At 40.7% G+C, this 16823-nt stretch overlaps 1 protein-coding gene across 2 annotated transcripts in view; it reads left to right on the top strand.

The window, feature by feature from the left end:
- The window catches only part of CANX (calnexin), a 35355-nt gene that overhangs the window by 14221 nt on the left and 4311 nt on the right, over positions 1 to 16823 (top strand). For both annotated transcript variants that reach the window (XM_032846796.1, XM_032846797.1), the window contains 12 exons: positions 3286 to 3462; positions 3716 to 3789; positions 4691 to 4749; positions 5210 to 5351; positions 5852 to 5933; positions 6468 to 6660; positions 8843 to 9032; positions 11795 to 11908; positions 12205 to 12361; positions 14619 to 14834; positions 15526 to 15645; positions 16522 to 16648. In XM_032846796.1, the coding sequence (XP_032702687.1) occupies positions 3289 to 3462; positions 3716 to 3789; positions 4691 to 4749; positions 5210 to 5351; positions 5852 to 5933; positions 6468 to 6660; positions 8843 to 9032; positions 11795 to 11908; positions 12205 to 12361; positions 14619 to 14834; positions 15526 to 15645; positions 16522 to 16648 (1648 nt within the window). In that variant the 5' untranslated portion in view covers positions 3286 to 3288. The remainder of the gene's footprint in view (positions 1 to 3285; positions 3463 to 3715; positions 3790 to 4690; positions 4750 to 5209; positions 5352 to 5851; positions 5934 to 6467; positions 6661 to 8842; positions 9033 to 11794; positions 11909 to 12204; positions 12362 to 14618; positions 14835 to 15525; positions 15646 to 16521; positions 16649 to 16823) is intronic.

Here is a 16823-nt window from a genome sequence, read left to right as displayed (position 1 = left end):
TGGTGAGGACGTTTCTCCTGCTTGCAGAGAACTGCCCTCTGATTGTGTCCTCACACGGACTCTCCTCGGTTCATGAACGCTCCTAGTGTCCTACGTGGTACCAGTTTCGCTGGATTAGGGCCCTATGTGCCCTGTGACCACTTAACCTTAAGTCCTCTCTTAAAGGTTTTGTGTCTAGATACAGTCACATTGGGAATTAGGGCTTCAACATGCACATTTGGGTGGGACAATCTAATTCAGTCTATAGCAGCGATATATCAACACATTAAAACTTACTGAGAAAAAAAAAAATCAGTTCTGTCTTTTTTAAAGGCAAGTGTTTAGTCCACCAGACCATCTTCCTGATTAGCTTTTTTCCTTGGACAATGTGTGTTCCAGCACCAGTACTCAGTTCTAAGTAATCCATTGCTTTTGTACTTTTAATTACTACTAGTCTTAGCACATTTTATTTACTTTCAAAAAGTCTTAGCTATATGTTGTTTTAGCTGTGTTTTGGGCTAGTTTGATTTTATAGCTTATACCTGGGACTCTAATCACCATTTATAGCTTTGTCTCTTTCTTTTTTTTTTTTTTTTTTTTTAAGATTTTTATTTATTTAGGGACATCTGAGCGGGTTGGTCTGACTCTGACTCTTGATCTTGACTCAGGTATGATCTTAGGAGTCTTTTTTTTTTTTTTTTAAAGATTTTATTTATTTATTTGATAGAGAGATCACAAGCAGGCAGAGAGGCAGGCAGAGAGAGAGGAGGAAGCAGGCTCCCCGCTGAGCAGAGAGCCCGATGCGGGGCTCGATCCCAGGACTCCGAGATCATGACCTGAGCCGAAGGTAGCGGCCCAACCCACTGAGCCACCCAGGCGCCCCTGATCTTAGGAGTCTTGAGAGAAAGCCCCACGTGGGCTTCCATGCTCAATGTGGAGTCTGCTTGAGATTCGCACTCTCTCTTTCAAAATAAACAAAATCTTTAAAAAGAAAAAAACCTGCACACAAGTGGGGTGGAGGGGCAGAGGGAGAGGGACATGCAGAATCCACACTGAGCTTAGAGCCTGAGGCTGGCCTCCATCCCAGGACCCTGAGATCATGACCTGAGCCAGAGTCAGACACATAACTGACTGAGCCACCCAGGTGCCTCTATAGCATTGTTTCTATGGGCAAGAACTTGGGAATTAGATAAAATTGATTTAGATAAAAGGGTTGAATCAGCCTGTTTAGTTTCAGAGAGCAAGTTGTAAATCAAATAGCAATATTGCTATGCCATTCCAGAAAACAGAGGTCTTTCCAATGAATAAATGAGAGATTACTTGTGTTTTTTTTTTTTTTAAGATTTTATTTATTTATTTGACAGACAGAGATCACAGGTAGGTAGAGAGGCAGCCAGAGAGAGAGGGGGAAGCAGGCTCCCTGCTGAGCAGAGAGCCTGATGTGGGGCTCGATTCCAGGACCCTGGGATCATGACCTGTGCCGAAGGCAGAGGCTTTAACCCACTGAGCCACCCAGGCGCCCGTTACTTGTGTTTTTAAAGTATATAAGAAACTGAAGCAGAATGTTGATACTAAGAATTTTTTCTAAAGAGGCGCCTGGGTGGCTCAGTTGTAAGCGTATGCCTTTGGCTCGGGCCGTGATCCCAGGGTCCTGGGATCGAGCCCCACGTCCGGCTCCCTGCTTGGCAGGAAGCCTGCTTCTCTGTCTCCCACTTCCCTTCCTTGTATTCCCTCTCTCATTGTCTCTCTCTATGTCAAATAAATAAATAAAATCTTAAAAAAAAAATTTTTTTTCTAAAAACCAGTCCTAGAGAAGGTTGTGAATGATTTTATTTAGCACTTTTATTTTCCGCACTAAATGCTAAGCATTTAGGAATCCAGTCTCTACCTTCTTTCATTCTATGAACACAGTCCTAAGATGCATAAATAAAGAAATACCACTAAATGATGCATGAAAATATAGTTATTTGTGTTGAGTTACTCACTGTAAAGGATTAGAGAGTTAATAAGGAATTTGGCATTAAACTGAGCATGAGAATAAATTGATTTACATTTTTCTAGAAACTCAGTTGGTCAAAATGGCAGTGTTGGTTGTGAATTGGGGCCATTTGAAGTTTATGAAGGAGCTCCTTCAGTTTTTTTTTCTTATTTATTCTTTTTGGATTCCTGAGAAATAAAGGTCTTCATTGTAAACAAGAGACCAAAAATGTTAAACTCAGGTTTTTTTCCTTAAATCATTTTTTTGTTGTTGTTGCCTTAAAAACACATAAGATTTGCTGTCTTTTTTTAAAAATTAGTTTTTGTTGTTTGTGGTGGTTTACTTTCTTAACCATCATTAAATGTACAGTTCTGTGGCATAAATTACATTCACATTCTTGTGCAATCATCCCCTCCATCTGTCTCTAGAACCCTATTCATCTTGCAGAACTGGAACTGTACTACGAACTATTGAATCATGTTGTCCATCCATGTGACTCGGCTTTTATATCTTTAGATCTGTGGTCCTTGGAAAGAGGACCCACTACCACCCATGACAGCCTAACACAATACACAAGGCACTTACGTGTTTAAAAGAACAAGAGATAAGAGTAGCTAGTCCTTGGTTTAATATTTTTGTTCAGTCTTAAAACACCAACTTAAAACCATGTCTAAACTTGGTGATCTTTGAACAATAACCATATCTATATTAAATCATTCATGTGAGGCTATTTAGCCCTTCTGTTACCATGTCATTGTAAATTGCAAATTAATGTGTTAAAAAAAGCTTTTGTCCATCATTGAACTTTTTTTTTAAATTTTTTTTTTAAAGATTTATTTATTTATTTGACAGAGATTACAAGTAGGCAGAGAGGCAGTATGGGGTGGGGGAAGCAGGCTCCCCGCTGAGCAGAGTCTGATGCGGGACTTGATCCCAGGACCCTGGGATCATGACCTGAACCAAAGACAAAGGCTTTAACCCACTGAGCCACCCAGGCACCCCCATCGAACTGTTTGTAAATGCAAGAAGTGAGTTGGAAATTGCATTCTGACAGCCTGGGTCTGGGGAGCCAATGTGATAATTCTATATGGGGACAATCGTTTTGAGTTTCATTTGGAAATTTTCGTGAAATTCAGTCTTTTAACCGATTTTAGGAAAACCCCCTTTATCTCTCTGGGCTCACTTTCTTTATCTGTAAAATGAAAAAGTAAAGTTTTTTGCTGATTTGAAGGCCTTAATTTTAAATAAGAGAGGCGTCAGTGGTCTTTAAAAAATATTTAAAAGGAAGCAATAACATTTCACTGATTTTACTTTTTTTTTATATGTAGAACATGGAAGGGAAGTGGCTGCTGTGTATGTTACTGGTTCTTGGAACTGGCGTTGTTCAGGCTCATGAAGGACACGATGATGATATGATTGATATTGAGGACGACCTCGATGATGTTATTGAAGAGGTAGAAGACTCCAAATCGAAACCAGATACCAGCACTCCTCCATCTCCAAAGGTTTGAAGTGGTCTTTGAATCTATTTTTTGGCCTTTTGAGGTAGTTAAAGGATGAAGGTAAATTTGGCTCCTTTTCCAAGGGCAAGCAAAGTTGGCTAAAATACCAGCCTTTCTTATATGTTGCCAATGATAAATTACATATATTGAATCATGAGGCAGCTATAAAAGTTTGGGGTAATTGAAAGCAAATCTTACTAAGAAGGGAATTGTGCTGAAAACTGCAATTCTTAATACATTTTTAAATTTAACACAGGTTACCTATAAAGCTCCGGTACCAACAGGGGAAGTGTATTTTGCTGATTCTTTTGACAGAGGAACCCTGTCAGGGTAAGTGTTTCTTGGGGAAAAATGTCTTGTAGGCAAGCATCATGTAAGTAAGATGTGATGGTGGATTCTTTTTCAGATAGCATTTTATATAGTAAAATGTCTTAACTATAACTATTTTATGTCCCCAGTGTTTGTCGTCATTTAGACGGAATTTAGAACATGTCCATTTAGAAAAGTTTTTTAGAATATGTGGGTCTAATTTCCATTTCTCTTTTCCCCTTGATCTTACATATTGTTCTTTTGAACTGAGAAATTTTTTTCTGTTTAGTCTTAAAAGTGGAGGAATGCCTTGGTGACTTCAGTTAAGCGTCTGACTCTTGGTTTCAGCTCAGGTTCTGATCTTGCATTCATGGGGTCGAGCCCCATGTCAGGTTCTATGCTCAGTGAATAGTCTGCTTCAGATTCTCTCCCTCCCTCCCTCCCACACATCCGCACTCGCTCTTTCAGTAACTAAAAATCTTTAAAAAAAAAAAAAAAGTGGAATTATTTCATGGGTTTGGTACTTTTTCTTACAGGTTTGTGAGTTGAATAGTATGTATTTCTGTTTGGCAGATTTAAAAGTTGAAAGTACTAGAGTGGGGGCACCTGGCTGGCTCAGTGGGTTAAGTTTTTGCCTTCGGCTCAGGTCATGATCTCAGGGTCCTGGGATCGAGCCCCACATCAGGATCTCTGCTCAGCAGGGAGCCTGCTTCCCCCTCTCTCTGCTTGCTTCTCTGCCTATTTGTGATCTCTGTCTGTCAAATAAATAAATAACATCTTAAAAAAAGAAAAGGAAAGTACTAGAGTGATTAAGTAGGCTAAGAAGACTTGGTAGATGCTGCTTGTGTTAGTATTTACATTGTTTCTTTTCACAGGCCAGCTGGCATTTAAATCTTAATTTGGGCGTTTGTCCTAATTACAGGTGGATTTTATCCAAAGCCAAGAAAGATGATACTGATGATGAAATTGCCAAATACGATGGTGAGAGTTCCATTTGATTTACATAGAGTAGCAGACTGAGGCTTCACGTGTGGTTTCTATAGTGTGTCTTAAGGCAGGTCTGCAAATAGTATGTATACATTTTAAGATTTTTCCCTTAGAAGCTTTGCTGTCTGTGTGTTCATAGGATTAGACCTGTTGACTGCTTTACACCATAAAATGGAGAGGTAATGTGTCACCTGTGCTACTGTCTATGTTAAATGGAAGGTCTTTCTAGGTGTAGATGAAGTGAATAAGCTACAGGTTTAAAAACCATATCCTAATACTTGTCGCATGTGTGTGGTTAATGGGCTAGCTCTCATAGGTAAATGGAGTAGGTTAAAAATTTGCCAGTATGATAGATGTGCATGCCTTGGAGTTTTGCTTGTTACCATTTAAGAGATCTTCAAAGGCATCATTAGTGAGTGGATTTTTTTTTTTTTTTTTTTCTGATGTCTTGCAGGAAAGTGGGAGGTAGATGAAATGAAGGAAACGAAGCTCCCAGGTGATAAAGGGCTTGTGTTGATGTCTCGGGCCAAGCATCATGCCATCTCTGCGAAACTGAACAAGCCCTTTTTGTTTGATACCAAGCCTCTCATTGTTCAGTGAGTCAAACGTTTGCTTGATAGAAACTTCCCAGATCTTAGGAAATTATAAGAATAATTACCTATCACAGTGGCAGGTTTGCAGTATATTTAAGCATCCTGTAGTCCAGTACTTTTTTTCTGCCCAGTAAATTCTTTTGAAACAGATTAACTTACTTTTCTCCTGATGGCAAATGATCAGGATTTTGTCAAAAGTGTATACTGGGAATCTGCATTAAGGTTTTATTTTATTTTACTTATGCTTTGGGGGTGATTGAACAGCCATTCAAAAGCAAAAGAAAATGAGGAGCACTCAGTAAAGCATGAGACTGTTGATCTTGGGGTGTGAATTGGTGCCCCAGTGGGGTATAAAAATTCCTTCAAAAAAAGGTCTTCAATAGGGTGGAATTTTTCTTAAAGATAAACATATGACCTGTGATAAAACATGTGACCAAGACTGGTCAAAGAAATTTGATCTTTCAAAATGCCTTATGGTTTTCTGGTTTTCTCTTTGAAATCAGGTATGAGGTTAATTTCCAAAATGGAATAGAATGTGGTGGTGCCTACGTGAAACTGCTTTCCAAAACACCAGAACTCAACCTGGTACGTCCTTCCTGTTTCCTTATATGGCCACCCACAGTTGTCTTTTAAGAATCTTAGAGAAAAGGAAATAGAATCTTGTAAGACCTGAGAAAATGAAGGCCTCCTCTCCTACTGTTGAAATATTTAGAGGATTGGGAATATTGACTTCGATGCTTCTTTTTTATTTGAGATGTGAATTTCAAAGCCATTGTGCCTTATCCCTGACTTCTGTTTGTGTAATTTTTAGTTTTGGCAAACCTATTTCTTTGTTTTATGAAAGAAGCAGTAACTATCTAGATACATGCATTACTCTGTTTTGTTTTTGTTTTTTAAGTACTTTCATGTATCCTCATGTAAGGATACATGATTACCCGGGTAATCTCTGGTTATTCCTTTTCAGTGGTATCTATATAAGCCTCACAAATGAATCAGCTTTTTCTTTAAGGTGCCAGAAATTTACCTGGGATTTTATTAGAGGAAATAGCACATTTTGAAAGTTTGCTTTTGAACCCTTTGATTGAGTCACTTAAAAATAATTCATTTTTGTTTCTGTAGGATCAGTTCCACGACAAGACCCCTTATACGATTATGTTTGGTCCAGATAAATGTGGAGAAGACTATAAATTGCATTTCATCTTCCGCCACAAAAACCCCAAAACGGGTGTATATGAAGAAAAGCATGCTAAGAGGCCAGATGCAGATCTGAAGACTTATTTTACTGATAAGAAGACACATCTTTATACATTAAGTAAGAAAACATATTAATTTGGGGGTATTATGGCACCATACATTTATTATCTGTTTAATTTAAAGATTACATATCTGGAGAAGACTGAAGTCCACAAGTAAGAGTCTCTGTTGACTTAATATTGTAGTGGTGAAAATAACTTAATTTTTCAGCAGCAAAAAAAGCTGCTTTTCCCATAGGTTGAATTGAAAAGTGGGGTTTGAGACCATCTTAAGAGTAAGCTTGTATGTTCCGTAAAAAGCTTTGCTGATTCCCCTCATGTTCTCCCATTGTGTATTTTCTTGTTGATAACATGTTAAATAATGGGACACAATAGAAATACATGTTGTTATTGTTGTTTTCAAATTATCTTTCAGTTAAAGTTTGGATGCTCCAATACCTGGATGGTTGAGGTGTGTGTGTGTGTGTGTGTGTTTTTAAGATTTTATTTGTCAGAGAGAGAGCACAGGCAGGGGAATGGCAGGGCAGAACGAGAGGCAGACTCCCTGCTGAGCAAGAAGCGCAGTACGGGACTCGATCCCAGGACCCTGGGATCAAGATGCTTGATCAACTGAGCCACCTGGGCATCCCTAGACAGTTGGACATTGGAATGCATTTTTTATTTTATTATTAAAGATGTATTTGTTTATTTTTGAGAGAGAGAGAAAGACCATGCAAGGGAGGGGAAGGGCAGAGGGGGAGAGAGAGAGAAATCCTCTGACTGAGCTCAGAGCCTGGAATGGACTCGAGACCAGGACCAGAGCTGAAACCAAGAGCCAGCTGCTTAACCAACTGAGCCACCCAGGGGCCCCTGGAATGCGTTTTTTATTTTCCTGCTGGTTTAAGTATATATAGACAGGCCTCTTTTCCTAAAGAATACAGTAACTTTTTTCCTTTCCTTTTTTTTTTTTTTTTTAAGATTTTTATTTATTTGACAGAGAGAGACACAGTGAGAGAGGGAGAAGCAGGCTTCCCACTGAGCAGGGAGCCCAATGCGTGGCTCAATCCCAAGACCCTGGGATCATGACCTGAGCCGAAAGCAGATGCTTAATGACTGAGCCATCCAGGGGCCCCACCTTTTTTTTCTTTATAACAGAAGTAATACATACTCCATATAGAATTCCAAAGCTAGAAATAAGCAAAATAAATTACATTTAAAATTATTTGAAATGTCAACATTGTAATATGTATTTGACCGTATCTGTATAAACACGTGTAGTGTTTTATTAAAAGTCGAATGCTGGGGTGCCTGGATGGCTCAGTTGGTTGAGCAGCTGGCTCTTAATGTCAGCTCAGGTCATGATCTGGGGTTGTGGAATTAAACCCCAAGTCTGACTCCATGCTCAGTGGGGAGTCTGCTTCAGAATTCTCTTTCCCTCTCCCTCTGCTCCTCTCCTTGCACACATGCATGTGCTTTCTCTCTTAAAAAAAAAAAAAAGTTGAACATGCTGTATTCCACTTACTCTCTTCACAAAGGTGTAAGAATATCTCTGTGAGAGCACATATGACTGACAACGTTGCCGGCCTTCATTAACACTGAGGCCAGTGGCATAGGTGCTCCCTGCTTTCCATAGTATTTTGGATGTGCTGGGACCTAGTCAGTTGCCAATGAGACATTTAGGTGTGGGATCCAGGCTTTAGAGTAAGTCTCACTTCAGATATGTTTATGGATTTAAAGTTCCACTGGACTCAAAAGTACAACCATAAGTAGACATGTGGTTTAATATATAAAATCAAACGCTTGTGTACTTGGAAATTTTGGTAACATAGATGGTAGTAGTACCAGTTCAAAAAATGAGGAAATGGGCTTTTTCTTATTGGGGGGTGGTGGTTATAATAAATAAACTTATTTGCCTGTTGATTGGTGTGTAACCATTTGTGTCAGACCATTATTGCATGAGTTTATATACCTTTGGTGTTTTGATGTTTTTAATGTCCATAAGTGAAGTCTTCTGCAACTTTAAATTTTATGTGTCATTTGCTTTAGTTTTAAAATCCCAAGGAACTAGCATTTATGATTTACAGATAAGGAAGAGAGGGTTAACTACATAAGGCTCCAAGACCGTCTTCTGACTCTGACACCCTGAGGTCATTACTCTGTGCTTCCGTTTCCTATTAGAAATAGGATCTTCTGCTGTGGTAAAGAGAACTTGGGAAATGAGTGGTTGATTTATTTTTTTAAATTGCATTTATTTTTTTTCAGTCTTGAATCCAGATAATAGTTTTGAAATATTAGTGGACCAGTCTGTTGTGAATAGTGGAAATTTGCTAAATGACATGACTCCTCCTGTAAATCCTTCACGTGAGATTGAGGACCCAGAAGACCAGAAGCCTGAGGATTGGGATGAAAGACCAAAGATACCAGATCCTGATGCTGTCAAACCGGATGACTGGTGAGTCTTCACAGTGCAGCATTTCATATGTTCCATGTGGCTTAAGCAACTGATGTTGGCTAAGATCTCATAATTTCAATAATCTATGGTGCTCTCTAAATGGTAGGAAAAATGGGAGACCACTATAGCTGAAAAGGGGCCATAGTGATCATCATGATTGCCTAATACCATTTTACAAGCCACAAAATGCTGAAATTGATGATAGAGTTTGCCTGGGGAACATGGTGGGTTTGTAGCAGAACCTTTGTTCTCTAGGCCTTTCCAGGGCTTTTATGAATTCACATTTAAAAGTCTTGAAATTTTATGGGGCGCCTGGGTGGCTCAGTGGGTTAAGCCTCTGCCTCAGCTCTGGTCATGATCTCAGGGTCTTGGGATCGAGCCCCATATCGGGCTCTCTGCTCAGCAAGGAGCCTGCTTTTCCCTTTTTTCTCTCTCTGCCAAATGAATAAATAAATTAAAAAAAAAAATCTTTAAAAGTCTTGAAATTTTATTTAATTAATTAATTTTTTAAACGATTTTGGGGGCACCTGGGTGGCTTAGTTAGTTAAGCATCTGCCTTTGGCTCAGGTCACGATCTCAGGGTCCCAGGCTCAAGCCCTGCATCGGGCTCCCTGCTTGATTTTATTTCTTTTATTTTATTTAATTAATTAATTTATTTGAGAGAGAGAACGCATGCATGCACAGGCACAAGTGGGGAGGAGGGGTCGGGGGAGAGGGAGAGGCAGACTGCTGAGCAGGGAGCGTGAAGTGGGGCTCCATCCCAGGACCCTGAAGTCATGACCTGAGCCAAAGGCAGACGCTTAACCAACTGAGCCACGCTGGTGCCCTAAAGTTTAAACTTTAATTTGTAAAATAACCTTTTTCCCATTTAAACAACACTCAAGACTCCTCTGCTCTGTATTGGGCAGTGGAAGACAAAGCCACAGGGATACCAGGCGCCCACACGGCTTCCAGTCGAGTTGTGAGGCAGGCAGACAAGGTTGGTGTGCGTATGGTTAGTGATCTGGTAGTAGGTGTTAGTGAGTGACAAGAGCACCAGCTATGCCTGGTCCAGGGCCAGTTTCTTCAGCAGGGAAGTCAGACTGAGACTTGGAAGTGGGTTAAGGAGTCAGGCAAATGGTGAAGATGGGGAATGGTACTCCCAGCTGAGGAAAAACAACATATGCAGTAAGTAGAGGGGTAGGAGTGAGCTTGGCATGTGTGAGTGAACTTGAGTATATGCTGTATAGCCTTTCTTGTTGGGTACGAATTGGAGAGTGATGAAAAGTGAAAACAGGCAGGGTTGTAGTCTTGTGGCCATGTTGGAACTACGATCCAGTGACTTTTAGAAATGTCAGAGAGTGACAAAGAGCAGTTAAATTCTAGCTGATGTTTTTCCTTCCTTAAAGTATGTGTACCTGAATATTTATGCTGCACTAGTATAAACACTGAATTTATTTGTATATTTGTGAGTGTAGACCTGGACTCCGCCTATTTCAGTATCGTACTCCTTAACTAGCTGTTTTATTTTGTGGGTGGGAGTGTGAATGTTCAGCTTCATTAAAAGGGCCAGCTGAATGTTGTACAGTGTTCTGCAGTGTTCTCATGCAATTAATTTAGAACAAGCATGGGTCAAAAGCATAATCTTGGCAGAGGATAGAAGATGTCTTTGCTTACCAGTTAATGTGGGCTCTGTTTCATAATGCCTGCATAAAACTTTGAAATAAGCTACTTTTTTTTTTTTTAATTTTATTTTTTATAAACATACATATTTTCCCCAGGGGTACAGGTCTGTGAATCGCCAGGTTTACACACTTCACAGCACTCACCATAGCACATACCCTACCCAATGTCCATAACCCCCCCCAACTCCCCTCCCTCCAGCAACCCTCAGTTTGTTTTGTGAGGAAATAAGCTACTTCTTGATGAACTTTTCTTTTAAGAGTAAATGTTTGAGTTACTGTTCACATACTAAAATCCACCCTCTTTTCTGTCTCCCTGGTTAACCTGTTCTGGACATAGCTACTAACCTATTAGATTAACCTATTCTGGACATCCATATACTGTAATATATGACCTTTTGTATCTGGCTTCTGTGCTTGGCATAAAGACTTCAGGGTTCATCCATGTTGAAGTGTGTGTCAATACTTCATTCTTTTTTCTGAGCTAGAAATACTCCATCATGTGGATACCACCGCACTTTATCCAGGCCCCAGTTGACTGACGTTTAGGTGGTTTCCCTCTTTTGGCGGTGGTTATGAATCATGCTGCTATGAACAGTCATTACAGGTGTTTGGGTGGTTCTATGTTTTCATTGTCTTAGAGTGGAATTGCTGCTGTTTTCCTTTCCCGCCAGTGACATTACGAGATCTCCACATCCTTGCCAACACTTGTTTTTAGCAGTCATTCTTCTAGCCATCCTAGTGGGTGTGAAGTGATATTTTATTGTGGCTTTGATTTGCATTTTCCCAATGGCTAATGATGTTAAACGTTGTTTCATGCTTTTGTGTATCTTTGGAGAAATGTCTGTTCACATCCTTTGCCAGTGTTTAAGTTGGGTTGTCTTTTTTATGGAATTCTAAGAGCTCTCTATGTATTCTGAATACTAGACCACTGTCAGATGAATGAATTATTCTCTTCTGTTTTCTAGAAGGAGTTATTTTAAATCTTGAGAGTAAGCACGACCAGAATATTTCCAGATTGCCCCTGTTTCAGATAATAATGTGGGATCACACTGTGACTCTTTGGCCAGTGTTGTCCTGACCGGCTTTTTCTGTTGTAAGGGATGAAGATGCACCTGCTAAAATTCCGGATGAGGACGCTTCAAAGCCTGAAGGCTGGTTAGACGATGAGCCCGAATATGTACCTGATCCAGATGCAGAGAAGCCAGAGGACTGGTAAGAGCTTCGGTGAACTTCTTAAATTGCCTGCTCTTTTATTGACATAAAAGTTACTGATTAAAGATAGCCAGGTGTCCAATTTAAGTGTAGGGCTCAACAGATTTAATTACATGGTTGTTTTGAAGGCATCTGTCCTTAAAAACCCTTGTTACTAGAAATGCAGGGACAAAATGATACTCTGGTGACACAGTGTGACCCTGGAAGCATTACTGCAGGACTTCAGGGGAGCCTTGGCACGGCCGTCCTAGTCATGGATCACAGAATCTGTTTGTAATTGGTTTCTACCTCCACAGGGATGAAGACATGGATGGAGAATGGGAGGCTCCTCAGATTGCCAACCCCAAGTGTGAGTCGGCCCCTGGGTGTGGTGTCTGGCAGCGACCTATGATTGACAACCCTAATTATAAGGGCAAATGGAAGCCTCCTATGATTGACAATCCTAACTACCAGGTGTGTGCCTCCTCATGGTTGAGTTGCCTCATTGATCTGTTTGGAGAGAAGTTTTGTCTATAGGGAGGCAGCATGGTTGATCACTATATTCAAACAATTGAATTAAAGACAAACTTCAGGGGCGCCTGGGTGGCTCAGTCAGTTGAAAATCCAACTCTTGATTTGGGCTTAAGTCTTAAAAGAGTCAGGGTGGTGCATGAGGCTCCCCGTCCAGCTTAAAAAAAAAAAAAAATGCAAAAAAACCCAAACTTCGGAATTGAGAGAGAGCTTATATGTTAAGCGTTGAAAAATATAAACCTAGGGACTAGAAAGAGGTTTCATGATTGCTTTGTAACTTGTGTTTAAAATCAGAAAAGAAAAACAAAAACTTGTGATTTGGGCAGCCTGCTGTCATGTGGTAGGGGCGTCGCAGCCACTGGATCCAAACTGGCGATCGGTGGGATAGACCATGGAGATGGGAGGGGGCTCCCTGACTGCGAGTCCGCTCAGTGCTTCGCTTCAGTATCTCAGCTGTGAAAAGACTGAGAGGTGCGAACAAAATGCTAGGCATACAGATGGTGACCACTCAGACCCTGGTCTCCTCAGTTTCTGTCTTAGATGATTTGTCATCGTTAATTTCCACTTTGTCCCCCTTTATTGTATCTTATTTTTCACAAAATATTTATTTCGGAGAGGGAGGGAGCAAGTGAGCGAGCATGCAGTGGAGGGGTAGGAGAGGGAGAGAGAGTGTTAAGCCAACTGCTCTCTGAGCATGGAGTGTGACAGCAGGCTCAATCTCAAGACCCCGAGATCACAACCTGAGCCCAAATCAAGAGTCAGATGTTCAGCCGACTGAGCCACCCAGGCATCCCTGTCCTCCGTTATAATGTAAGGTATGAGTGTGTGTCTCTGTGCCTATACTGTGTGTATACATTTCTGTTTGTAAGTGTATTTTTAGTTGTGTAGTCAAGCAATAAAATAAATTAAAATAGCCCTTTAAGTAAAATGTCCCTTTAGAAATACAAATCAAAACCACAGTGAGATACCACCTCACAGCAGTCAGAATGGCTGAAATTAACAAGTCAGGAAATGACAGATGCTGGTGAGGATGTGGAGAAAGGGGAACCCTCCTACACTGTTGGTGGGAAGGCAAGCTCGTGTAGCCACTCTCTAAACAGTATGGAGGTTCCTCAGAAAGTTGAAAATAGAGCTACCCTATGACCCAGCAATCGCGCTACTGGGTATTTACCCTAAAGATAGAAACGTGGGGATCCAAAGGGGCACGTGCACCCAAATGTTTATAGCAGCAATGTCCACAATAGCCAAACTATGGAAAGAACCTAGATGTCCATCAACAGATGAATGGATAAAGAAGATGTGGCATATATATATACACACACACGCACACTATGCAGCCATTAAAAGAAATGAAATCTTGCCATTTGCAATGGTGTAGATGGAACTAGAGGGTATTACGCTAAGGTGAAATAAGTCAATCAGAGAAAGACAATTATATGATCTCTGATATGAAGAATTTGAGAGGCAGGGCAGGGGGTTGTGGGGGGTAGGGAGGGAAAAAATGAAACAAGATGGGGTCAGGAGGGAGACTAACCATAAGAGACTCTTAATCTCATGAAACAAACCGAGGGTTGCTGGAGGGGAGAGGGGTGGTAGGGATAGACATTGGGGAGGGTATGTGCTATGGTGAGTGATGTGAAATGTGTGAGCCTGATGATTCACAGACCTGAACCCCTGGGGCAAATAATACATTATATGTTAATTAAAAAAAAAAAAAAAAGAACCCGGCCCTTTAGCTGTTCTGTGGATGGCCATTGGGTGGATTGCCTTCCACCCATGTTTGCTCTCAGAGTCTTTGCTGCAGTGTTCAACCCTGCACACGTCTGGGTATGTGTGGTAACTATTCTTCTAGCTAGTCATCAAGAAGTACACTTGCTGGTTGAAGGTCACATACATTGCAAATCACCACTGAGCAAGCCTGTGCTTGTTCAAGGCTGTTCGTTGATAAGAGTCTGTTGGAATATGCCAGGCAAAGCAGGTGTTGGTTTGGGTCAAGGTCAGGGCTGAGGTTAGAAATTGAAAGTAGTTGGAAATCCAGACATCTTCATCGTTTATTCCCGGGTACTCAGTTACATTTTACAAAGTCAGCACTTATCTTCGTTGATCATGCAGAATTCATCTTAATTCTTATTTAGGTTCACCATACATTTGTGTTGTTCATTATCTGAAATGTTTTAAAAACTGTATTTTTTTTCTCCAGGGAATCTGGAAGCCCCGGAAAATACCAAATCCGGATTTCTTTGAAGATCTGGAACCTTTCAAAATGACTCCTTTTAGTGCTATTGGTTTGGAACTGTGGTCCATGACCTCAGACATTTTTTTTGACAACTTCATTGTTTGTGGGGATCGAAGAGTAGTTGATGATTGGGCCAATGATGGATGGGGTCTGAAGAAAGCTGCTGACGGGGCTGCCGAGGTTCGTTCTCACTTGCTTCTCATGCATTTATGTCTGTTATTGCTGGTGACAAATCGTTTCTTTTATGGCAGCCTATCTTCTAAGATTTGTCTTTTCCCCTATTTGAGAATATTGGCATAAAATATGTGACTGGATGCTTGCTAAAGACAAAATACTGGGCGTTTGGACATGATTTCATTAGTCTTATGTAATAGCTTTGTAGATTCCCTATTTGTGTTATGGGTAGGGTGTGTTTTGTTTTGTTTTTAATTAATGTGCTAAAACACGATTTAAGAAATTAGCCATTTAGGGTATTTTAATGCACTCTTAAATGTTGAATCTTGATTTACCAGTATACATAATTTTGCCCCAGTTTGGCCACATGACCAAGCTGTGAGTGGGAGAGCCAGAGATTACTGAGATCAAGAAATTCTTCATTCACTGGCCCTGAGGTTAAGGGGGCCTCTAGCAGGTGATTAAGAAACCTGCGTTCACATCTCTGAAAGGGAAATCACCTTGATGATAAGAGTAGGGGGGGGAAATGGAGGTTTTTCTCTTACTTCCTTTTCAGGTCATATGATTATCTTGGCTTGAACCCTTTGACAGAGGAGGAGCCTGAGTAGTGACATGCAGAAATTGAACAGTGAAACAGTGCAGCCTATATTTGGTGTCAAAACCAAGGACCTGAAATCTCTCCTGTCCTGTTTTTCAGCCAGGTGTAGTGGGGCAGATGATTGAGGCCGCAGAGGAGCGCCCATGGCTCTGGGTGGTCTACATTTTGACTGTAGCTCTGCCCGTGTTTCTCGTTATCCTTTTCTGCTGCTCTGGAAAGGTATGAGCTTTTCTGTTAGTCACTTTTAAAAAAAAGAACTCTTTTTATATTAGTATAAGATCTGTTGCCTGAGGTTTTCTCAGTAATGACTGGGCCACATCTGAAACCTTATTCACTGCTCTCACTGGGCATTTATGGTGCCCAGATGGGAGCAGGATTTACAGGCCTTCAGTTTCTATTGGTGTTTTAGCTGTATTACTCTTCCCTAATATTTGGCAGAAGTTTTCTAGAAAACAAAAATAAAAAACCCAACAACTTAGATACAAAACCAGCCATCTGGGCCTAAACCAGCTTTTCCTCCTTGGTGTAGTTGTTTGTATCCATTTGCTTCATAATTCAGTCTTTGATTTTTTTTTCATTATCCATTCTTCCCTCATTATCCCTGCCCTTCCCCCAAAAAAACATGTGGGGGATAATCCAGCCTTATTTTATTTTAAAGTTTTTCTTGTTTAGTCTTTCTTGTATGCAATCCAGAAACCAGGAGAGAATATTCTGTTTAGGCACTCTACTTCTGTTCAGTGAGGATTGTGTTTCACCTTGCATTTGATATGTTTTGTAACCTGATCCCCAAAGTTCCTTTTTCAGCCATCTCCCCCACCATGCTTCTGTCTGTGTGTCTGTGTCTCAGTCATCGTGGGTGTTCAGATCTGCATGATCCTGCCTCACCCCTTTATTCTGACTCTTCCTTCTGCCTTTGACCCACACACACACTCACTGAAGAGAAAGCTCTCGGGGTGGGAATGTCTTAATACTTTTATTTATCTATGCCAGTATAGGGCCTCATGCAGAACTTTGCTCATAGGCATTCAATAATTACATGATAATGTAGTACATAAAAACATGAACAAAACTGTTGTACTTTGGGGAATATTTCAGAAACAGTCCAGTCCCGTGGAGTATAAGAAGACCGATGCTCCTCAACCAGATGTGAAGGAGGAAGAAGAAGAAAAGGAAGAGGAAAAGGACAAGGGAGATGAGGAGGAGGAGGGCGAAGAAAAGCTTGGTAAGTAGACCCCAGAATATCTGCTTTAAGCAAGACCCTAAGGTGTTTCAAACTCAGAAACAAGTGACGAAAAAGATTGCCCTAGACTCCAGAAGTGTGTTCTAAGGCTGCTGGTCTAGATAAAAACAAGTACGAGGTTTTGCTCATTTTGTTGTTCTTTTGGTCTCTGTCTCAG

Source organism: Lontra canadensis, unplaced genomic scaffold (assembly GCF_010015895.1).
Source record: "Lontra canadensis isolate GAN:19392208 unplaced genomic scaffold, GSC_riverotter_1.0 scaffold181, whole genome shotgun sequence".
Classification (NCBI taxonomy): domain Eukaryota; kingdom Metazoa; phylum Chordata; class Mammalia; order Carnivora; family Mustelidae; genus Lontra; species Lontra canadensis.
The sequence above is the reverse complement of the archived record's forward strand: the minus strand, read 5'-3'. Positions and strand labels throughout refer to the sequence as shown.